This window comes from Zosterops lateralis (assembly GCF_965231275.1).
Source record: "Zosterops lateralis genome assembly, chromosome: 2".
NCBI classification, from domain to species: domain Eukaryota; kingdom Metazoa; phylum Chordata; class Aves; order Passeriformes; family Zosteropidae; genus Zosterops; species Zosterops lateralis.
The window spans coordinates 17,731,327-17,757,059 of NC_139763.1; the positions used below are offsets into that span (position 1 = coordinate 17,731,327).

At 42.9% G+C, this 25,733-nt stretch overlaps 1 protein-coding gene across 1 annotated transcript; it reads right to left on the bottom strand.

The window, feature by feature from the left end:
• On the bottom strand, positions 1–19,863 carry GRPR (gastrin releasing peptide receptor; the record flags this gene model as incomplete). Its single annotated transcript, XM_083882119.1, has 3 exons — positions 1–393; positions 2,898–3,249; positions 19,445–19,863. 3 exons carry the CDS (start codon positions 19,861–19,863, stop codon positions 1–3), a joined length of 1,164 nt encoding a protein of 387 aa, XP_083738245.1.
• Positions 19,864–25,733: the final 5,870 nt, after the last annotated feature.

The following is a 25,733-nucleotide window of genomic DNA, read 5'->3' on the forward strand; positions in this document are numbered from 1 at the left end:
TTAGACACAGCCCTCGTGGCAGATGTGGTTGCCATTGATCAGGCTGAAGGTGGCCAGGGAGTGATTGGTGCTCTTGAGGGAGGTCATTCGTGTGGTGCTCCTGGCCATGCTGTGGGAGCGGATGAGGAGGCGAGCCCTGCAGCACAGCAGCTGGTTGTTGAACTGCTTCCGAAAGCTCTTGCTGAGCAAGTAGAGGGCAAAGGGGTTGACACAGGAGTTAGTGAAGGCCAGGATCCGAGCACAGATGCTGGCAATGAAATGCAGCACTGAGGTGTCCACCTCGGAGTAGTGGTAGGAGCGGTACAGGTAGATGATGTGAGTGGGGAGCCAGCAGAAGGCGAAGAGGCACACAAAGACCAGCACGGTCCTGGCCAGGCGCTTACGGGACTCAATCTGGACAAAGAAAGAGAAACACAGATTAGCTGCTATTCCTAGCTCAGACCAGGGGCTGACTATTTTTGCCAGTGCTGCAGCTTTCCAACTAACATGTGGCAGGTGGTGTGTCCAGAGAAGGAAAATCTGGACTGCAGGTGAACACAATCAAGAACTCTCCTTGTCTGTCCTCAACCCCTTTCCCTTATAAATAAATAATTCTGGAAATTTATTACATAAGAAGCAGCCTTTCCTTTCCTGTTTAGAGATAAAATTCCAATGGCTTGTCCCTTTGCAAAACCCCAGCTCTGGCAACAAAAGTGTGGACAGTCTGCATAAGTTATCCACACATAATATATACAATCATATGTAATTTTAATAAATTACATTATTATTATTACTATTATTATAATTAATTATCGTCTAGGAGTCTGGGATATTTCACAGAGCTCACAGGCAGGACATTCTGCCATGGGGCCATGTGGTGTATGTACATAAAAGTGTTGTCAACAGCTCACAGCCCTTTGAGACCAAGGCAGAGTCTGAAGGGAGAGGGAGAAAGAGAATATTCTGTACGTGGAGGAACACCAAGGCAGCAGCAGCAAGGTGGACCCATCTTCTAAAAGCACTGGAGCCACCAGGAGAGAGCTACAGGTGGTGAACAGATGGATGACCATCTCTTGGCATCATCTCAGCTTTGTCAGGGAAAGGTGCTTTCCCACAGCCAGTTAGCACACAGTATAACCTTCATGCAGATCAGCCCTACTTTTGTTTTACTTACTTCTACAGGCTTGGAGTCAACCCAAAGGTATTGCTCAACTGCGGGGAGCTGAGGTAAACCATACCTTGTCTTTTGTCCACAAGTGCTGCACATTAAGATAACAAAGCCACTGGAAAACACATCTCTCTTCCTAATGAATGCAAAAGCCATGAAGGAGGTTGCCCAAAATGAGAGGAAAGACAGAGTTGCCCAGAAAAACCTGCTAAAATGCATTGCTCCCTGGGAGAGGTTGTGCAGCTAGAGTTTGCAGGATTGGAAAATGTAACACTGCTGACCTTTTAGGGTTCCCTAATGTTCTTCTCTGTGGGAATCCCAGAGTAATACTCCCCAGACACTCCTAGGGAATTAGTTGCATCCCACTTCTTGCACTTAAGTAGGATGTGAATGGCCCGGAACTGCTCCTAGCCTCAACCCTGCTACCCTTGCTCCTGCCCCAGTGCGGCCACAGTGCCTGGCCAGGCTCCCAGGACACTGCCCCACCCTCACTCTGCTTCCAAGCTCCACAGGTAAATCAGAAACTGAGCATCTTACACAGGCTGATCTATTCTCAGGACAGCTGCAAGCAGGCAGGAGAGACATGGCAAGCCCATTTTGACTTTATTTTGTGCCCCTTTAATGGCACTGACTAAGAATTAGCCATTGAGCTCAGGAAGGACTGACATGCAGCAGGTGGTAACATCTCCAGCAAGCAGGCTGAAAATTAAATCCTTTGAGAAAGGGCTCTCCTTGGCTAAACCATATATTCTTTTAAAATGTATTCTTAATTTGATATAGGGCTATTGAGGCCACATCTGCACTATAAAGAAAGGAAGTAATGCAATAAAGAAATCGATACCAGTTATCTCAGATGGAGACGTATAGCACTTGAATGCACTGCAGGACGGGAATGATGGACGGAGGGGGCTAGACCAGCCTGGCCTTTTGCCTTCTTTAGAGTTCTCTCCCCAAAACCAAAGGGGAAAGGGCTGCTTGTACTGCTCACTTTATTGCCACTAATCAAAACAGCCATCGAATCAGCAATGAAATGGCCTGCAGGGGACAAGATTTACGCACATTCAGAAGGGAAAAAGGATAGGGATTTCAGGGATTGCACATCATGCGATGGGCAAAACCCAAGTCTTTCCAGCCTTACTGCTTCAGCACAGGCACCTGAAGGCTATGTAAGATGATTGTGTTGGGTCAGCCTAAGGTGGAGGTGTCAGCTGGGTGCAATTGAGAGGACAATTGCTCAGCTACGAGCAGCTTGTGTCAGTTTAGCTGAGGTTGAAGCACACCCCAGTTCAAAAGAAGAGGTAAGGCAAACAAGATAAATACATAAAGGTAAATACGTTGTTTAGAAACAGGCAAGGCTTTATCAAGGTCCTCTCTCTGACAAAGCAACTTTGTGAAGTTTTGATTTTCTCCCATGTCACCCCTTTGCTTCAGTCTGCAAACACTGTATCTGCTCTGCCCCCTTCCCTGCATCCCAGTCAATACCTCCCCAGGCTTTGGCAAGGGTCTCCTGCTATGCTTGCCATGGTAACCACTCTGCCGAGATCTCTGAATTTACAAACAGGAGGAGATGCTTTGACTGTTTAGCCCTGTAACATGGCTTCTTTCAAACATTTAAATTCTTTTACCCCACCTAATCTATTTAAAATCTGTGTGACAGACATCGTCTTTCACAGTATAAATTTCCCTGTATTCCCTCTCTCCTCCCAGATTGCTAGAGAATGTGGATTTTTGAAAAAAGTCAAATGTCTACCTGTTTTCTCACATGCACATTTCCTTCCACGGGGATGTTGTAAGCACTCCGGATCAAATTCTTAGCAATAAAATAATAATACACTGAAATGACAGATAGGGGAATAATATAAAATATGAGAAATGACGCCATTGAGTGAATTTTGGGATGCAGCCCATCTGAATGAGGGTAAGGAGCACAGCTGATAAAAGTTTTATTAGTCTCTTTGTCATGGAAAGGGTGCAGATCTGAAAATACTGCTTCAGGGATGGCAAGCAACATGGATACAATCCAGATTATAGCAGCTCTCACACAAATCTTCATCAGTGCATGGGATGCTTGAATCTCCATTGGCCTTACTATAGCTTTATACCTAAAAAAAAAAAAAAAAAAAATAGTTTATTGACCTTAACATTCAAGCATAGTATTCCTGCTTTTCCCTTCCATTCAGAAATAAAAACACAAACAAAATCATTCTTTACTCAAGACTATATTTTCTGGTGTTTTTAATTTCAATATTTTCAATAGATTTCTCAATTAAAACCAGAGCCACCTGTCATCTGTTCATTCAGTTTTGTGTGTATTGATTCTGAGTTCATTTAATTTGCAATTGACCCAGGAAAGCAGTGGGCTCCCTGGCATTAACATGTTAATTAATATTAATATTAATGTTAATTAATATTAATATTACATTAATATGTGTCCAAATAGCATTAAGAGAGGAAGTGCATAGACTTCTCTTCAAAAGTGTACAGCAGCTTACACCCCTTCCCAGAACAGTGCTGAAGGAAACTGGGCTGAGATTTTGCCACTTTTCAAGTGTGAATACAGTGGTCTCCTGCAAATCTTATTTCATTTTGATCTACAAAGAGCATGTTGCCTGCTTAATTGCTGTTTGGTGGTGCAGCTGGCAAAAGTTTTCCCTAACTCAATGCATTCAGGTTAAGTAGCCGGAACTGCTAACTGAGTCTCTTGCAGAAAAAAACCCACCATCATTATTGCTCACTATTCTGGATATGTAGAGACATTTTTTGATTTGAAATTTTGTCTTTCATTATTTCAGCCTTTCAAAAAAAAATTACTTTAGAATCCAAGAATATTGAAGAATTAGAATTATTTGAAATTGGTGTGTGTAATGAGCGGGATGGAAAACATCAGCGCTTCATATATGCTGGAGCCCTGCTGTGGCAGGATTTCATGCTCCAAGCAAGCCACAACTCACATATGCATTTAAGGAACACAGTAGAAGAAAAGAAAAGGTAATTTGGAAGGAATATCCACAGGTTTCACAAATTAACACAGAGGGTCATTACTATAACAGCTACAAACTGTTGGATGTTTCTTCCAGGATCTGCCTCACTCTGCCCATGGTGCATTTGGCTCCCCTCTGGTCACTTCTCCCTGGGGACTGGGTGTGTGCCTGGGTCCTGGGCTCAGCCCTCTTGTGTGGCAGGGGACATCCCATCAGCTGTTCCAGAGTCCATTTCTAAGCTCCTTCCAGCATCCTGGCTCCTTCAGACAGCTGAACTGGGTGCTGGAGTGGGAGCAGAGGCAGTGAGCACAGCACCCTGCCCCAGTCTAGGCAGCACACCAGGGCCCCTCCATGCAGCAGCACAAATCCAGGCTCTACACACACTGCATGACTCCCCACCTGCTATAGCCTGCATTATCCCAAAGCTCAACATTTGAAAGAGAAGTCCATCAATCCTGCACTGTTTTACCTGGGCAATTGCTTTATTTGCAGGGTAAGCATGCATTCAACTTCTGATTATATGCAATATTCTGCTCAGCATACCTAACTTTCCCTCCATGTAAGTATATATGTGCCTACATATCTCTGTATGTATTTTAAATACACATATTTATATGCATGTATATTAATATATACATAACTACATATATAGTAGTATGTAAGTAATTGCATACTTATTTTTATGAAGACTGTATCTAGACATTTTGTCATTTACAGGTATTTCTCCATACAGATGTCTTGTGTAGACGACTTTTCCTTTCATGTACTACAAACACTGTGCTCCATACTTTGCTGTTTAACCACTTATTCTCCAAGCTCTGAAGCTCCTCTTTTTTCCAGCTCCAGTGGCCAGACACAGTATTTTTAAGGTTTGCTTAGCACCTCTTTGACTTGCACTCTGAAGGCTGGGGATTAAGTGGTGTCATACCACAAAGCACAATCTTCCAACACCAGATCATAAACTCAGGCGAAGAACGTCACAGCTCTTAAACAAATATGATGCTCTGGATATTGCAGTCATAAAGCAGAAGTGCTAGGCAGATTACTAAAGGAGTGGTGTTGTAATAGCTCAATTTATAGTCTCATTGACTAGATATAGATTATTGACAGAAACACTAGCTCACTGAAAGTCTTCAATAAACCTTAAAGAAGAGAAATGCAAAAGGAAATGAATATCAAGATATTAGCAAAATTAGTTTATTCAAAGGTCTTTCTGTATATGTTTACTGTATGCTTATAAACACGACATGTTAGCATGATTATTTCAGGGTTTGTCTTATAAAATATAGACAGCTGAGAGAATATTTCCAGAATTATGTTCCAGGAACATGGATAAGTTACAGAATATAGAGAAACTGTTTAATTTTTATTAACATTAACAGAGTTGGGGGAGCCAGAAAATTACTCCATTTCAAGTTATTGGAACATTTTAATCAGACATGGCATTTACAAACAATTTAATTTGGACAGAACATAATTAGAAATGTCTAGGAATGCTGGCACTGACTACTAGGCTTTTAGTGTCTTTTAAAAGCCTCCTACAGCAGATGTAAGAGAAGATATGAGACAGCTTTTGCTTGCAAGGGGTTCAGTGTAGACCCAAAGGATGGGAGTGAAAGAACAGAAAGATAAAACAGAAGAAACAAAGCTAGAAAACAGATTTCAAAAATATGAGTTCTCAGGTGCAGAAACATAGGTAGATATTTTCTTAATAGGTTGGCAATCAAATAAAATTATTTTGCTGACTTTCTGCATTACTTCCTTCCTGCATGATGCTGGGTTAATTTAAGCAGAAATCTGCAGTAATCTCTGTTAGTCTCGGAGTATTGATGTGTGACTGATCAGTACTGATCTAGCAGGAATCCCCATTTCCAGTCACCTTGCTGGTGTGTCAGTGGGTCTCTCCAGTTTGTGTTTCAGCAGCTCTACTCTGCCACACCAGCTCAGGCTCTGGACAGGAGCTTGGGAGCTGCTCCAGGTGAGGGCACAGGGGTGCTGTGCATGAGGAATTGGCTCCCCAGGCTGGTGCTTGGGCTGCCATCACTAGATTTTCCTGTTGCTGGTGTTCAGGGTGTGAAAAAGCTGCATCTCCTGGTTGGCTTCTGAGTTTCCCTATCAGCTTTTAAAGAAATTTTTGAAAAAGTTTAAAAACCAGAGGTACAATTCATGCACTGCAACAAAGCCCAAAACTTCAATATATGTCTTCTGAAGATTCAGCAGAATAAAAAAAGACACTGTCAAGAACTCATGCCAAACCGCCCAGATGAAAATGACTGGGTTGCTGATCTGATTGGAAATATGAGAGAGATGCTGACCTTTATTACTGCTCAGTCTTTGATTTTCTCTGTTCCCATTTGTGAAGCAGCAACCTGCCATGTGCACAAAGCTCCCAGCCAGGATAGAAGCCAGTCAGCTCCTTGCCTCGCAATCTCACTCAAAGAAGCCCTCAAAAAAAATTACTCATGGGACTATCCTAAGTGTGCTTAATATAATTGCAATTCATATGAGGCACTGGGAGGATTCCCCTGCTAAGGAAATCCTCCCCACACCAACTACAATGACTCTGGTACTGTCCCTGTTCTCCAGGTCAGTATCCAAGCCTCCAAGAGAAAGCTGGTGATTGTGTTGCTTCAACCCAGAACATCTGATCAGTTCTTAACCTAATCACAAAAATTCATTGCGGATTGGTAGGAGCCCACAGAGCATGTGCATCTCCATTGAACCCTTGAAAACATCTTTTACACATCCCTTAGGATCTCCATCTTGCTCATTGAGTAATTGTTTCTCACAACTGAAACTACTGAAATGACCATAAACCAATAAAATGTGGCACACCCAAGGTCTTTCTGTGCTAAATACTTTTCCCACTGAGGTTACTGTGCCAAGGAAACAGGAAAACTGTGTCATTGTCCCTGTGTTAATAATAATGTAACTAATGATACGATCACCTAGTGTACTCTAAATCTTGGAGTATGCAAACATTGGTTAATACCATGCAATTAGCCCCAAAGCTGCAGCTCCAAATACAAACACAGAAGTAGCTGTAGCACAAAAAAGACAGTTACAGATACACTGTCCAAAGATACCAACCCAAATATGGCCCCAAATGGATGTCAGTGTTTCCTAGGTGTAGTTTCTCTGTTGGTACAAAAATATTTCATCCATATTTGTGCTCCTCAGCTGAGCCAAGAAAATACACACCACCTGAAGCATAAAAAGGCTTTGCCTTCAAAGCCATACTGCCTATACATTTCTAAGCATAGAAAGGCTGCAGTTCTGCTCTCTGGGAAAGAAAGGACCTTATTCACAATGATTGCAGCCTCAGTGCTTCCTTCATGGCTTTTTCCTGTCACCTTCATCCACTTACTTATGCCTGCTACAACAGCCAAATAAATTAAATTAAAACAACTAAAGCATGGTGAGGAAAATCAGATGTTTCCCTGGGATTTTCAATTATTTTAGCTCCATATGTCTAAGTCTCTGGTTTTTTGGTTTCTTTTTTCGGGAAGTAACTTCATGCTGTATGGAGAAGCTGGTGCTATAGGCAGCCTCAGCTTGCTCTCCTCTTCTATGACTACTTGGTATTAACGCATTTCTCCCTTCCCTTATGTCAGCAAGGAAAGATAATGTAGATGACCCAGGAGTGTAGGGAGAAAAAAAATGGTTGAAAAAAATGGCTCTGCCACAGAGTACTGCCCTTTTCTATCTCAGTCCCTCCAAGCACATCCATCTTTCTACAGCCTAACCTCACTTTTGCAAGAAATATAAGAGGAAAAACGGCCTGCCCAGCCTTCCTCCAGAGAAAAGGGATAGTACCCCTCCCAAACGAATTTACAGGAGTACTTAAGTGTCAAGGAAAGTTTCCTCCAAGTAGTATCATCTGTTACTATGCCCTACACCAGCTACGTAAAACGATCCTGTGCCCTCCTCCTGAATTTGTATAATGGTTTAAAACCCAAGTGGGTTAAAACCTTTCAAACAAGATTTCAGAAGCCTTGCCCATCCTTGCTTCGTTACTGGCTCCACTGTTTAGACTGTATCAGGCTGATGGAGAGATGTATGTATTGCTACTTTATTTCTCCCTGAAGTGAGAAATCCACTTACAAAATTTTTAATCTGTTTAAACTGTGATCTATTTTGAGAAGTTGAGCTAATTTGAAACTCAAATTTAAACAAAAACGTAGGGATTGGCTGGAATGGACTGATGTCTTACAGAAACAGTCACATAAATTGCTGAGAACTGAAAACACTGAGTTCCTCCCAGTTCTAGAAAATGAGCTTCTGAAATTGTCATGACTTCCTGTGGTAATGATGGTAGAACTACCCCTCAGTCAGCATGTCCCCCATATTTATTCTGTTCCCACTTATAACTGATATAATGAGAAAAGAGCAATTTGCAGTCCCTCTGATCCCCAATCATCTGTTCCTATTTGCAAGGTTAATGGCACATTGGTCTGGTCCTGGCCTGAGAACAGACCAAACAAAAATCCTTTCATTAAGATGTTGCAATTATGTTCTACAAGCTATCACATTATTGTTTTGCCCACATAATATGAAGGACTGGCTCAATTACCATGCAAAAAAGCCTCAGGCAAAAGAGAAAAATTGATGCTATGGAAAATCTACATAAATGAAGAAGATGGAGCCCTGCTTAGTGTGAAGCTCCACCTGGAAAGCAAGAAAAGAGTCTTACTAAATATACCAAGAAATTTATGACAAACGCAATGCCACAACTTTCTTTATTGTTTCCACCATGAATATTATGAATATTTATAGCTCTGAAGACAATTCAGTAAATCCACAAAATTGCTAGACTGTCTAACCCATCAACACACTCCGACAACCTATTCTGGGTCTATCTGCTTTCTGCATACTTAGTTAAGATTATCATTATTATGCACGATTCTTGAGTGAACATCTGTTATTAAAATCTTCAGTAAATTGCATATGGGCACAAAGACGTCTCTAATGGGCAAATCTTAAATACATTGGCAGGTACTGCCTACTTTATCTTTTTATTAATTTAACATTTAAATAAAAAGAAAAATGAGGCATTGATGGAAGAGGCATAGTTCTTACTTTAAAGCATATGTTCAAAATTCAATCTGTATACCTGCATACTGCTACGTTATCCTGGAATATGGACAAAATAAGAATCTCAGTCTAGGAATGCCTAAATTCAGAATTGAGACAGAGTGTTTTAGAGACCACTGAACTGCACTACATACTGGGGAAGGAGAGCATAAACACTCATCATTTGATAGTGAATGTGTTATTTCTAATCATAACCATCCACAGCCTAAAGTATTTCAGAAATTAACTATACATATGAAAAACAATGGCCCATGGACATCATAAAACCCCCCTTTTCATCCAGGATAGTTATTCCCAGAAGGTGATCTTCAGCCTCATGCCAAGTTAAAGATTTCAGTGTAGTCAGCTTCATGGTTCCTTATGAACAGATGTGAGACTTGCTGTCTGAAGCAGGGCTGGGACCCATTCATTTACAGAACCACAGAATATGCTGAGTTGGAAGGGACTCACAAGGATCATTGAATCCAACTCCTGGCACTGTACAGAACACCCTGCATCAGACCTTGTGCCTGAGAGCATTGTCCAAATGCTTCTTGAGCTCTGTCAGGCTCAGTGCTGTAAACACTTCCCTGGGGAGCTGTTCCAGTGCCCAACCACCTTCTGAGTGAAGAAACTTTTCCTGATATGCAACCTAAACCTTCCCTGACACAACTTCAGGCCATTCCCCCTGGTTCTCTCAATGATCACAAAAGGGAAGCGATCAGTACCTGCCCCTTCTCTTCCCCTCATGAGGGAGTTGTAACTGCAGTGAGGTCTTCTCCCAGTGTCCTCCAGGCTGAAAAGACCAAATGACCTCAACCACTCCTCACACAGCTTCCCCTTGATACCCTTCACCATCTTTGTTGCTCTCCTTTGGATGCTCTGTACCAGTTTAATGTCTTTCTTGTATTGCAGTGCCCAGAACTGCCCCCAGCACTCGAGGTGAGGCCATCCCAGTGCAGAGCAGAGGGGGACAATCCCCTCCCTTGCCCAGCTGATGCCCCCTGGACATGGTTTGTAAACATCCTTTAATTTCAAAACCAGCAAGCTCTCACACAGCTCTCCAGCACCAGCTAAGCATTACACACATTTCTATGTGCTCAGTGCCTGGGTACAGCCAGAGGGATGTGCCTGCTCATGCCTTGTGGCACCAGAACACATGTAACACATGGGGTTGCAATGTGCTGAGTGTCTGGAGTGCAGCTGGGAGAACTGGTACTGGCATTGGGGCCACCAGGCAGGAGAAGCAAGAACCAGGGATACTTTCCATCCAAGGCTTTACTGCCTCAACCCGAGCCTCCAGGGATATCAGCAGCCTGGGAGTGGGAGAGCTGCATGCCTGAAGATTGAACTGTGACCAGGGCAACTAAAGCTGTGGCCTCAGACATGGAGCCCTCATTTCACTCAAGAATCTGCCTTATTTCTGCTGAAAGCACCATCTTTGGTGCATAAAGACAGAATCACTGAGTAATCTAAGCAGGTGGCATAACTGCTGGATATCCCACAGAGCCAGTTATAGAAATTCATTCGAGTTTCTCAACAGAAAAAGGTCTGCCTGTGATGTACAATAATTCAATATTGCACCTTGTTTTGACAGAGAAAGAAGAGCTCATCATTGACCTAAAAATTAGCACTTCCATAAGCTGTGGCTGTGGTGTGCTTACATTAATTTTGTGGAAATAGAAGAAAATGCTATATATATTTAGCATCAAGGCGAGACTGGATGAGGATTTGGGCAACCTGGTCTACTGGAAGGTATTCCTGCCCACTTCTGGGGGGTTGGAAGTTGATGACCATTAAGGTTTCTTCCAACCCAAACCATTCTATGATTCCATGATCCTGTAACCTTTAGAGAAGCAGATTTCCTAAAGTTAAAAGCAGCTTTCAAATCAACCGACTGAGAACACAAATTTAAAGGGGCATCACTAACTATACAACAGTTGGTGACTTCCAGCCTGCTCCCTGGTGTCTCCTTCCTTGTCACAAAAAAAGCATGGCAAAAAGCTGCCCTGGATAACAGAAAAGGAGGAGTCATGCTAAAACCTCAAAGAAGTAATTACAAAAATCAATATGCAACAGATGGGGAAAAAAGCAAAAGTAAATGACAGCAAGTATCGAAGTTTTAAAATGTTGATGACTGATAAGGGACGCTGAAGGACCCAACAAATTATCAAAGGTCACCCTGTAACAGACAAATGTGCATTTTTAAATACATTAGGAATAAAAAAATCAGTAAGTCAGGCATACACATAAATAGTGAAGATATGAACAATGACGAGACAAAGTAAAAAGCAATAACCCGACAGTCATCTTCAGCACCAAATGAACAGGAGATATATGTGGTTCTGTACTATGTGTGCAGTACTACACATGTAGCAGAAAACTTGTGAGCTGTATTAAAGAAGATGTGAACCAACATCTGCTAACATAATTTCACACCAGCAGGCCTGAATAATTTACACCGAGGAGTACTAAAGGAACCAGCTGAGGAACAACTGGTGCTAATTTTTTTACAAATCTTGAAAAAGTGATAAATTTCCTCAGAAGTGGAGAACTGGCTTCAGAGATGTGCTGTTCAGAAAAGCTGGATGTGTGACCAAGAAAATTGCAAGTATTTGTGCTGCTCAAGTCCAGTTTTAGAGGGAATAAGAGATAGCCTAATCCTGTTAACAGGTGATAATTAACACGTCTGTCTTGTTTAACAGACAGCAGATGTCAGGTGTTTTTTATCTGGTCATAACATGATAGGGGATGTAAATAGGATGTGGGCCATGCTGGTGTACAGAGGAGCTGGGCATGGGGACTGTGCATGTAGATATGCATATGTGTGAACCAGGGTATATGCGGTCCTTCCTCTCCTATCCATGCAATCCCTGTCCCACTCCCTCAGGAAAGGGTTAAAATTAGAACTCCTGGTCTGGGGAGGGGGGGTTTCAGGTGGGGACCCTCAGCCCCATGCTTCCCTAGCAGGGCAACAAGTATGGTGGTAAAAAGCAGTGTGTGGAAACTCTCGTAGCCTGGATCCTGGGAACTTTCTCTAGCTGCAGTGTTATTTATTGTGCATATCACCTGCCTTCAGCAGGCTATAAAACCTCTGCTGGAAAAGTTTACAGATGACACAGTGACTAACCAGACTGAGAATGCTGTAGAGCCATTGGGGTAAATGGCCATAGTCTAAAATAAACCATTTTAATTCAGTTATGTGTAAAATAATAAATGCAGGAGCCAAGTGAGCAGGAGATAAAAAAAAAATAGTGCTTTGTTAAGGAAAGAAGAGACAAAGGAAGACATTAGAGTGACTCTTCTGCATGTGACAAAATGAGATTCTCATTTCACAAAATTCTCATTGTGTCATGGCTTTAGTGTAATTTAATATAAAGCTAAGCCAGTTATATGATGCTTAAGTCCTTTCCATGGTTTCAGTAAACATGGGTTTCATAAGAGATTATCACCACTATATGAATCTTCAGCAGCATGCAGGAGCTGAATATTCTATTGCTATCCTTGACTTCTCTAATCACAGAGCCATAGAATAGCTTGGTTAGGAGGAGACCTTTAAAGGATCAACAAGCCTAACCGTCTTCAATAAGCAAGGACATATTCAATTAAGTCAGGCTGCTCAAAAACCCATCCAAGCTGGCCTTGAACACTTTGAGAGGGGGGTGTCCACCACTTCTCTGGGCAAGCTCCCTCCAGTGCCTCACAACCCTCACCATAAAAAATTTATTCTTTATGTCTAATTTAAATCCACAGTCTTTCAGTTTAGAACCAATTCTTTTTGTCCATTTCAAGCCTTGGTAAAAATCTCTCTCTGCCTTTCTTATAAACCCATTTAATATTGAAAGGCTGCAGATAGGTGTCCCCAGAACTTTCTCTTCTCCAGACTGAACAACCCCAGCTCTCAGCCTTTCAGGTTTGCTGTGAGTTAGGTTATTATGCAGTGGTTAGAGGTCAGACAAATTTCAATTTGAAACATGACATGAGTTCTAAACAGAGAGGATAACAGTGCCAGACGCACAAGAGGCAGCAGAGTGATATATGCGCCTTTAGTTTGAATACTCAGAAAGCAGCCTCATATCACTGGAAAGATTTGTTTTAATCCAAATCCTATGAGATATTCAGTAGCCTCTGTGCAGAGGTGTGGGCAAGACATGCTGCTGATTTGATGGCTAATGAGGTATCCCCTGGTCCTGCATCCACATCTCTGGTTCTCTCAGGTCATTTGGGCATTCATCAATCTCATGCTTCAGGGTTGCCTGAAGGTGTGAAGAAGCATTTTTTCTCTCAGGGTGCCACAGTACTGTTTTCTGTCCTGACTTCTCAGAGAGCTTCAGAGACTGACTTTGGACAAAGGGCAAATGAGGACAAGATGGGCAGAGCTCTGACAGTGCTTCTCCCTTTGATGATCCACAGTCCAATTAAACTGATCACTAGCCTGGCATCAGGAGGGGAATTTCTGCAAGGCATCTCCAGCTTTCTGCTTTTCTCTACAGCAGAGCACTTGACTTGCTGCTGGGATGCCTTCAGGTGCCTTGGCACTGTGAGAGCCCCATGGACTGTCTCCGTTTTCTGCCCCATGGCATAGAGATTTTGAACGTCCTTGCTCTGCCTGAGATCCTATGCAGCAGACATTGTGTGGGGGGATTGCAGAGCCTGTTATGTGCAAGAGATCCCATGGTGTCCTTGATTGTATGGGGTGAGGTGGGCACCTGGGTGTCAAACTGCTGAAAAACAAGGTGAGAGGACTCCATAGGGACAGTGGTGAAGTCTCTTTCCAAAATAAAGGAAACAGGTTATTGCAATGGTTGTCTCTGAGCAAAGCAGTTACTAGATGCTTCACAGCGTGGTTGTGCCTGCTTCTACTTTGTCAGCTCAGCTACCTCCTACTCTTCTCAGCCAGGCCATTGTCCACACCTGAACATCAAATAGTAAGACACAAACTGATGGGTCCACCGTAAACTCATCTCCCTGCAGTGATGGTGAAATGCCAGCCCACTTCTGGGACACATGGTTGGCTAAGTCTCTGCAGCTGGTTGCTCTCCTTAATAAGTGTGTACAGCACCTCGTACTATGAGACCATGACAACTGATTGGGGGTTTTGGGTTTTACTGAAATGTAAACAATAGGTAATCTGACTTTTCTGCCTTTTGATTGCTTAAATATTGACAGTCTCCAGCACATTAGCACTGACTCTAAACTCAGACTTCCGCACCAGTCCCACCGCTATAAATGGGAGTCTAATCTTCCTGGTTATAGAAGTGCATCTATTGTGTTTAGGCCATCTGCTCTGGTTAATCAAGAATTCAGAAAGTTTGTGCTGTTTGATCAGTTGCTCATGGTGCAGATGGATGCAGGGGCTGAGGAAATGAGAACTAAAACTAAGGGTGTAAAGAGTGTTTATATTATACTGACACAGTGGCCAGCAATATGGATCTTAGGCTCTTGTACATCAGCTGAAGGAGATCTGTATATCACTCTGTTACCTTCAGCACATGAAGGGCAGCAGCATAGACACTGTGCAAGTGGCAAGGATGGAGATGGGGCTGCCTGGTGCTTCAGTGTGAGGGAAGGCTTTGGGCTGGGCCTCAAAGTCCCTCCAGTTTTCTTCCCTGGCTTGGAAGGACCGATGTTTTGGCTGAAATCATGAGGTCACGTCAGTGGATCCATGTGGGATATCATTCTGCTGACTTGCACTGACTGGGTTAGAGCTGTCTTGGTATTTCAGAGTGGCTTTCTCTGCCACCCCCTCAAATCTTCCTGGGGCTGCACAGTAAATTACAGCACAAGTAAAATGCTCCAAAATAGTGCCTTAGAGACCTGAAGGTATTTTATGAATACTGTGACTAGAATGCCCAGAATTCTTCTTGACTACTATGGACTTAGCACTTTACAACTGATGGTATTTTTTAAAAAAAGTGTCATTATGTAAATCAGTTCAGTGGAAATATGGGGTGGCTTTTCATAGCTTTTTCATAGTCCTCTAGTGGACATATAAATCAGTGATTGTAAAATAAAATAAATTAACTGGCACGTAGATATTACACCTCCTATAGTATTGTAGGTAATATTAATAGTAGGGGCTGGAGACATCTAAATCACAGAAGAGATGAGTCCACTAAACAAAGACTTTTGCATGTTTAAAAGTGTGTTTGTAGAAATTCTGGACTTGTTTCTTTCCTTGCACTGCTGGTTTTTTTAGGAGTGTTGTTTGAGAGTTTTATTTCTTAGATAAACAAACTGTCATGTGATTTCAGAGGAATATCAAAAGTTGTGTTCATGGGTGCATTCCACAGGACCCAGCATAGCTGGGAGCCCTGCAGCATTCCTGCATCCATCCCTGCACCCAAAGCACTGAGGTGAACATTTCCAAAGCTAACATCCTCCTTGCAGGTGTCCCACATGACTGCAACCCTGCTGTCTGCAGCTGGTTTTACCACCGTAAGCCGCCTAATCTCCCGTGTAATGTCACTGCACATATCTCACCACGCTGTCACTCCCACCCCAGGGCTGCAGGCAGCTCCGGCTGGCAGGCATGCTGCAGTTTTCCAGTACTAGAATCCACGTAATCCAAGGTGCTTAAAGTAAAGATGCTGCTTGTAAACTCCAATTACATTTTACACTTACTCCGCGGTGTGCTTGTAAAAACAGCATTGCTTCAGGAAGGTTTCGCTGCATGAGCACCAGGGCATTTCGATCTTTTACGATGTCAGCCTAACAGTGGGGAACTATGATCAATGCTTGACAGTCTGGTTAATTCAAATGCAAATGTACATACCCTGTCAGTCACGGGAGAAGCCAATTAAATAAAGACGTCTCCCATGACATGGCCAATTAAATAGTTGCTTTTCCTCTCGCTGTGCAAAGATTTTCCTTAATTTCCTGTCCCTTGCTGAGACAGCCTTGGCTTTTTTGCCTGGGCTAGAAGCCCAGGTGTCACTGCTCTCACGGGTGCCTCTGCACTTCTTATCCTTGCACTGAGGAGGAGGCGGAGGAGGGCAGAACCCAAAGCCGCGGGTTTTTTTCTGGGATGAACTGAGCAGCAGCTGAAGAAACCATTGGCTCGACAGTGCAGAGCAGCAGGGCAGACAGATGTCCTTCCCCTACCAACCTCATTTACTGTGTTTCTAAAACACACAAGCATCATGCACACACATGGGCTGCTTGTTTCCTTGCTCTTGAATACTCAGCACTGGCGCCTTATCACTCATGAAAGGTGGCTGGAAGCAGAGAACATGCCTTAACCCTCTCCTGGCTGCTCTGAAAGTTTGACCCACTTGCAGGAAAACAGGTGTCACCAGACAGCTCCCACTGCTCCTGCAAATGCAGCCAGACAGATGCAAGCACTGTGCAGCCAGTGGAGTGGTCCCAGAGGAAGTACATTTGTAATATTGTTAACTCTTTCTTGTCCTTTCTTACATATTTTCTGAAATAACAATGAAATCTGAAGGAAATCTCATGATTGTACACAGACCCATCCTAAGCACCCAGGGACCCTCTGGCTACCCCTTCCTGCTCAAACCTGTGCAGGCATGCTCAGCTGTGTCCATATGTACACAGAGCATTTGCAGGCTGGGAGGCTCCCACTGCAGGAAAAGCTGAGGTCAGCAGTCTGTCCCTCTGTTTCTCCTTGAGAAGTTTTCAAGTGAACAGTCAATCCTCTGGACAACCCCTCCTTCTGGCAGCTTTATGTGCTCTGTGCTGGAGGCTGGCACTCAGCCAAGTGTTTACCCTCACTGGCAGATGAGACATTCCTAACACAGGGCAAAGTGGAAATGATAAAAGTATACCTCAGGAAGGCATATACTTTTGCACTGATGATGTGAGCGCAAAAACCTACTATAACTGGCCCCTCATTTTCAGAAGGTGTTTTTCTTTACACATCAGGCTTCTGTTCTCATTGATGTCTCTCTTGGTGTCACCATGATATGTTAAGTAATGCCAGCAGTTGTTTCCATTTGCTTTTGTCAATGGAAGGATGCAGAAACCAAGAAAGTTTTATGACAATTTTTTGCAGATGATGAATTATAAACAAAAGGTCTGTACTACACTGACAAGTCTCCCTTTCCTTGGAGACAGTGCAATGTAAAGCTGTTCAGAGCAGGAAGTTTAAGAGGCTTTTCTCTCACATGGTCTATGGCTTTGATTAATGAGAAGAGAAACATTCACATGCCTCATGTGAGCATTTCAGGTAGAATTCACATCATTGAGCATTAATCATCTCACCACCCCTTTCATTGGTTTCCCTTCAGGCAGTGCCATGTCTGTCATCAGAAATTGCTATCTGTGAAACCACCCCACATGCCAGGCTCAGCATCTCACCTACAGCAGGGTGTTGGCCTTCCAGACCCTCCCCAGCCCCCAACAAGAATGACCATGCTGGTTCACATTCAACTCACACTTTGGAAGTTTCCCCTTTACATTTTAAGGTTATTTCCCTAATGATTCTGACATGATTAATACTGGGGTCTGGAGTTCAGGGTGACAGCTTTAAGGAAATAAGATTAATGGACTGTGAGCTGACAAAATATAGACTGTACTATTTTGTAACAAAATTAACCCAGCACTGCTGTTAATTTATCAAAACAGAAACTTCAGCAAACTTAACAGATAAGGGACACTGGTGTTTCAATGCACAGCATGTTAGATTCATAGACTTCACAAAGTTACAAATTTCATTATTATCTCCTGCAGTGGATCACAGATGCATTAGAAGAGGGTCAAATGATCCCTTGGAAATGGAAACATTTGATCATCAGTGCAGCATGATGGTTAACAGGTTCCTGATAAAGCTAAAGTTCAGAACTTGAAGTCATCAAACCCCAAGCTTGGCACAGCTGCTGTTTTCTGTTCTGTTCTATCACTTCAGGCAAAAAGTGCTATTGATGTGCTGCTCAGTAAAAGCATTTGCAATGTTTACTTTACGTAGCATGTGATCAGATAGCAATAAATATGTCTAATATAATCTTCTTTACAATGCATTTTTCTTTTCCTTACATCCCTTAAAACAGCTTACACTATAGCTTGAGAAAGATGTATTTTCCTGGAGAGATACTTATTGTTTTTCCAACATTTTCTTCAGAGAAGTCAGAGGGGATCCAGACATCAAACTCAGGTAGCAAAAGTGCATGTGGTCTTTCACTAGTGCAGTTTTCCTATCTTCACAGCACTTTAAAGCATATTGCTTTAAGACTTTTATCTACATATAGGTCTGTTTGTCATCTGCTACTGGGATAGACAGTGCTATTTTTATATATCCCAACATGGAGAAGAGGATAAACATATTGACCATTCTGTCTCTGAAACACTGAGGAGTTGTCTGCTTTTGTTGAGACTGCAAAAAGTATAATGAAATATGTTTGTGAACTACATTGAAATCTGAACAAAAGAAGTCTTATGTTTTAAAGCAGCTTAGCAAGAGACAGTGGCATGCAAGAGACTACCCAAAGCAAACCTAGTTTCACTTACTTGTGAGCAAGGATATAATCCCCATGTCTTTTGATCACAACAAAAGTGAAATAATTTTTCATTCAGTACCTCTGTGTCACTTCAGCATGGTGACAATGTATTTCTTAATCTCTTTTGGAAGCACCCAGAAGATAAACCAGGATATTTACTACACATTATTTTTACTAAACATTATTGGAAAATGAAGTTTCTGAACCAACAGCACAGATCAGTTTTGATTGGATAAGGGGCAAACTGTTTAACCAAGGGAAATACACTGGCTATGGCAACTGTGATTCCTGGTTTCAGGGAAGCTCATTTGAACATTTGAAAAATATTTCATGAAATATTGCCTCACATTATTAACTTTAAGGAAGCAAGCCACTAGAAAGCATTGATTCTCACTGCACTTTAAATGCTGCTGCAGTGCCTTCGCACTTCATGAAGTATGAATAAATTATCTTTTTGGCATTTATGAACATGCTATCTTTTAGCAGAGCTTCATTAATGGCATTTTCTCATTTTCTCTCTCTGGTCTTTAGCTTGATCTGCTCTTTGAATTAATGTAGACTATTAGCTAAATTAGACAAACATGTAGTTGAGAAAAAGTATCCTGTGTTCAGTCTGCATCCTCTTCAAGTTGTAAGCTAATATCCACCAGAAATCACCTGAGGTGGTTCTTCTCCTCTCGTTACATTAAAAAGAAACATTTCACCTGAACATACAAATTTATAATTGTGCATTTTATGAAGTCATAATTATGCAGGCTTCTTTTCAAGGCAACAGCAGCCAAGCTTACCTGTCAGCTGAGAGAGCAGTGAGAGTAAAGACTGACACCCCTACAGAGGTGAGCTGTATGAAGGGGATAAGTTTGCATCCAGTTCTGCCAAACAGCCACTCATCAGCAAGGTACCTGCTGGCATCCACAGGCACACAAGTCACTAAAAGCAGCAGGTCTCCCAAAGCCAAACTGGAAATGAACAAATTAGGGACATTTCGCATGGATTTCACAGTACAGAAGATCTTGATCAAAGTGATATTGCCAATAAGGCCTATGAGAATGATGATCCCATAGATCGTGGGGATGGCATAGAGGAACGCTGGGTAAAACCAGTCTTCCCCAAGGAGGGAGAAGTTTGCACTCTGGTTGACAGAGATGTTATAGAAAACGAAGTTATCTGTTTCTAGGTCTAGCAGAAGGCACTCTCCAGATGCCATCGTCCTACTTTGCTCTTCTCGGAAAACAGCTTTCTTCTCTGAAAGTCCTCAAATTAATTTCTTGCTTTAATTTTGCTGCTCCTTGCTGGCTTTAAACAGTCAGAAGAGTTTTAAAAGTCATATTACTTTGCAACACATCTTGTCAATAACCAAAAAGCACCTGCAGCTGTCTCCACAGTCCTGTTTCCATAAGGTGAAAGGAGAATATGTTTTAGCATTGTTTGAATTGTGAAACTTGCCTTTTCCTCCTTGACTTCTCTTGCTGTTAAGTATTCCTCAGCTCTGGAAGTCCAATTATCGAATTCAAAGACCAGCTAGTGGCAGGCATTTTCGCAAACGGGGCTTGTTAAACTCCCAGCTTCAGGTCTGCCCGGCAGCTCCGAGTCCGAAAGCAGGGAGTTACAGAAAGCAAGAACTTTGGGGAGTTGCTGCCGCGCCGCATTGCCAATCTCTCCCCGCTTTCGCTGCCCGCCCTCGCCAGCTGGATTTAAAGCGACGGGGGAAAGCGGGGCTCGGCTGGCGGCTCGGATCCCATAGGCAGGATGTTCTGGACGTCAATCCTTGCGCTGCTTCCCACGGTGTGCGCGGGCTGCCGGCGGCGCGGCGGGAGCGCCCGGGAGCGCTCGGGGAGCGCCGGGGAGCGCCGGCCGCCTGCTGGATGCTCCGGGCAGCGCGGCCAGCGCCGCCCTGAACGCTTGAGGCGAAAAAAATACACATCGGCTCGCTTAGGGCTCCTGACGTGCGTCAGCGGCTCGCCACACACCTCCTCCTCGCCCCCCCCCCCGAGAAAAACCAAACCCAAATCTCCCCCGCCAAACCTTCCCCCCACCCCCGATCTCCCCCCCCCAGCTGCCCCCAAACAAACCACAAAAACCCCCAAACTCACCAAAACCAAACAGCCCGACCCCAAACAAATCAACCAAACAAAATCCAACCCAGTTAATTTCATACTTCAAACAATGTGTTCAGAAAAGCCATCCCACCTTCTTAACTAAAAGCACACCTATTTTCCTTGCACTCTGGTATTCAATTGTTCCAATGAAAGCGAATGATAATATAAAACCAAATTCATCTTCCCCTTTCCTCCCTAGACAAGTGAAATTAATAAAGCCAATTAAGATAAAACCCAACATTGTCGTTAAGGTAGGCAAATGAATATTAGCACTGTGAGTCTGAAGTTATCTGAGGAAGCCTGAACTCTGCACATTTGTTGTTAGTTTTTTAATTTGGAGGTAACAATACCGAGGTACAAAGTTCACCATTCTATGCAATAATTACTATTTATGATGTTCCCATCATACTGGCATCCATAGATAATGCAGGTTGAGATGCAGCAAAAAGAAATTTGCTTGGCTTATAACAGTCAGAAAAAACTCCTTTGTAGAACTGAATTAAGAAATTAAGATGTAACTATTACTGATGCCTTACTGCTTTATATCAGGCTATTTATGAATATATGCAAGGACTTTCTGGACTGTGGTGATACATAGTTAATTTGGAAACCAGCCTGCAGAATTAAATGAAGCTGTACTTTACATTTTCTCTTGCAACTGCTCATTTTTGCAAGCAAAAGAACGTTTCACCAACTGTTAGTGTTACTTAGAAGTGAGAGGGGAGGCAATTCAAAGCAGGCATTAAAGTGATCACTGGTTTCTGCATAAAAGAAGCATTTCAGGACACAATCTGGAAAATCTCCAGGGGCTTGAAAGTGGTGTCCCAGGGTGGGATTTGAAGCAGGAGGCTTCAATAGCTGTTTTTCTGCCTCATTCTTGTGACCCGGGTCAGTGTTTTCAGCTGTTTTTCTGCTGTCCACTCTAAGTCAACAAAGGACTTATGTGTACCCTTAACTTCAAGTAGGGCTACTTACATATGTTTTTCAAGCCAAACACCCATGAAAGTGCTGTGCTGAGAGCTTCAGCATGCAGAGGAGAAGCCAAATTTTCTGCTATTCCTTTCAGACGGAAGCCTGCTTTTAAGAAAAGGCTGGAGGTTACCCCCGTTAAAAGCAGAGGACACAGAGCAACTGTGCACATTCTGGTCGGGGCACACGGGCACTCTGTGGGTCAGGGCCAGCTCTGGGCAAGGCTGCCAGGTTGGGTGGATGCCATCTGGAGGCAATGCCATATTTGGCACAGCAGAAACAAAGGCACAGAGAGAAACTGTGGAGCTACTGACTCAGCCCTGCCACACATGATGGTGGGACTCCTCTGCCAGAACATCCCCCAGCATACCTGGGAGCCTGGTGATAGGAGCTGCATGACAAAGGGACGCACACCTCCCCCTTCCTCCTCCCACACTTTGCCTTCTGAGCATTGGCTAAAGGGGAGAGGACACTTCTGGAAGTGGGAGCAGCCACTTGGTGAAATCCGGATGGACCCCTTTTCCCAGCAGCCTGCTCAGTAGTTGGCAGTGACCTACCCTGAGTAGAAGGTGGGGACTTCTTGTCTCCCTTCCCATTCAAATGACTAGTTGACACTGGGATTTGTAAACCCACCACACAGATCTCTAGCTCTCATCACAAGCCTTTATTTTTCCAGATGGAAAACAAGGTGGTCAGTTTGACAAAAATCCTCTAAAAGAAACTCTAAGTCATCCCTCTTCACCATTTGAACTCTTCTACACTGAAACCTCTCTTCCCTTTACATGGCAAACCATGTGGGGTGAGCAAAGGAAGAAATGAGAAGCAATGCTGGAAATCCTGCTGATCTGGTAGCAGACAGTGATGTTGATCACTCTTTTGAGATGGGGCATATCACCATATGCCAGATGTCTCCACCAGTGAAAGAAAGGGCTCTCATGACCGCTGGGAAGATGCATTTCACCTTTATTTTTGCAAGGCTGATAGTTTTTCCAGGAAGCACTTCAAGTCTATGCTTACAGCTTTCTCATTTTTGCTTTTGACAAATCCAGGCTTCAGGTTTAGGACAAAGTCTTCTGACCACAGAGAATGAGAAACTGAAAAGCCAAAAAAAAAAAAAAAAAAAACCCCAAAAAAACCCAAAAACCAAACCAACAAAAAAAAACCAACCAAAAAAAAAAAAAAAAAACAACAACAAAAAAAAAAAAAAAAAACAAAAACAAAAAAAAAACCCCCAAACTCTAAACCAAACAAAACCAGATCCTATAATGCTTGAAACAGATTAGATTAAAAAAAAAATTCATTATTTGTGTCAAATGTAAACAGACTGTTTCAGGGAAGATGAAGGCACAGATTTTATTCACCATTGCCTGGCCTGCAGATGTTTCTGAGAAGTAACTTAAAAATGCTGAGGATGTTTCCCAGACATGTTTTTGTCTTGTCATAAATTAAATTTGAGAAGTTTTGTTTATAATAAATGGTGTACCTTTTAAATAATTTTGCTATAGCATTTATCTTCCCTGAGCAGGCAAAATGTCTGGGCATTTGTATGAGCATACTACTTCTGTGCTCATTTCAAGATCCCAAGCCTCTCTCCAAAGGAAGTAAGCATCAATACCCCTGTTTTACCACTGGAGTAACCTGCATGCATTAAAAAAAAAAAAAAAAAGAAAAAAAAAAAAATAAAAGAAAAAATAAAAGAAAAAAAAAAAAGAAAAAAAAAAGACTGGCACAAAGTTACTTAACAAGATGTTGGCAGAGCTGTGAATAGAATAATGCAGGGCTTATGAGCCTGGTCCTGCATTATAATGGTTTTTGGTTGGTTGGACAATGAGAGATTCCACACATACTTTCAGTAGATGCTTTTTTTTTTTCATCTCTTAACCTTTGTCCAGCCTCCAAATGACAGCTGCAAAGAGACAACCTTCTTTTACTCCTTAACTGTGCACAATGGAGAAGATTTGTAAAAGTTTGATAGGCAAAATTTTCAAAAGCACTTAAACTTACATGAAAGATAATGAAATTTAGGCTCCTGCATTGCTAATGAGCTCACCACCCAGAAGTGGACACAGAGTTTCAAACAAATGCAGTCTGCATTGAGAAAAGTACATGAGGACCCACTTTTCAAAGGTGCTTGGAGAGCTGCAGCTGCCACAATCACAACTCCAGGCAGATTTTCAGAGCCCTAGCAGCCAGTGTGCCAAGGTCTTTTGAAAGACACTGATCATGTGTTCCACAAATCTAAATGGACCACTTTGGAAAATCTAATGCAACAGGGGATTCTGAGGCCCTTTGAGTTTCCATGGGAGATGATCTGGTGATGGGAGCCAGAGAATGCTGGTGCAGCCACCAGCAGACCTTGAGGCTGGCCCAGCCATCACCTCAGATAGCAGGAGCAGCCTGCTGCACCAGGGTGGGCAGCCCATGCAGCATCTCCCACACCAGGCACCTCCAGCAGGCAGGGAATGTGGGGGTGATGGGGAATCATGTCCTTGGAGCATGGCTCTTTGGCCAGGGCTGTCATGGTTGCTTGTGTGACTTTGCTTTGTATCAGCCTCTTCCCAGCTCAGAGGAGGTGGATAAACTTGCATCCACAGTCAAGAATCAAGAGAGGAGTCCCTGTGCTAGGGTTCAGCTGTTTCCTGATAACTGGATTACTGGGGCTAGGAACTAGTGAACCAGGGATTACTCACTGCTGAGCTTGTGGAACACAACATCCGCTGATTTACCAAATATTCTCCTTCTGCAAACTCTTCATCTCCCAGAGGGAACAAAGCAGTGTAAGGCATCCTGCCTATAATCTCTTCAAGCAAATGCTGCATTTTTATTGCTGTCACCCCTACATGCCCAAATCATGCTCTGTGTTCACCACTCCATTTCAGTCACCAAAGTTAACAGAAACTGTTCACAAAAGGGTGATTTTTCTAACCCATTTCATTCCAGGGATCACATTTATATCAGGGCTTTACAGAGAGTAAATTACATAATTTTTTTATTTTCTTGAGCAAAGATCTGTACTCATACCTGCATGACTAGAGGTCAGAGAGGCTGGGGAAGGAACTGAATATAATTCAGCATGAAAGTCCCCTGAGTAGATATGATGTGCTGGTTTCTTGCATATGTAAAAATGGAAATGAAGCATTGTCAAGTTTCCTCCATCCTGCAGCCTTGCTGACGCACGGCCTACAGTGCAAATGAAGATGCAGGCCATACAATGTGGAGTGCTCCCACTGTGCCTTTGAAAATAGCTTGTTCATTCTAAATTAGGCAACTCCTTCAGTGTGTTTTTAGCTTCACAAATCCCTTACTTATTTATTCCCAGCATTTCATCACGACATGCAGTCATCAAAAACTGACACAGCTGGAAGGGATGTCTGAACTGCCTAACACACTGGATGTGTGCTCATGGAGAAGGAAGTGTTTGAAGGAGACACATGCAGATATACATTTACAGGAATCTTTTGCCAGGCTTGAAGAATAACACAGCCATAGCAGCATCTGAAAATGCTGTAAGTGAGACAGTAAAGGTGGCATGGTGAGCCAGCAGGAGCAAGGAACCAGCCTGTACCTGCTAAATGAGGGATGAAAAGGGACTTGAGACTGTAGAGAGCTGCCTGTGTGAGCCACTTTCAAGGAGGGCACCTTTGGAAAAGATGCACAGAGTGCTGATGTGAGCCCAATGCAAGGGAAGGGATCTTGGCAACCCTCCAAGAAGCAACAAGACATTTTTTGAGAGAAAAGAATGCTTTAACAGGCAAGATATAGGCAAGAAGTCTTAGCTAAAAAGTTTTATTTCACACACTTTATACAGACACTCACCTCCCCACACCCACACCCTGCAAGACAGAAAGCCTGGGGCTTGCAGGGAGAGCAACAAGTAGGAAGCAGGACTGAGTGAAAAGCAGTCAAAGAAAGTGCTGCCACCTTGGTACAGAGAAAATATTAGCATCTCTTTCAGCCATGTTGGCAACAAATAACTCCCAAGGAAGTATTGCAGGATGACATTCCCATC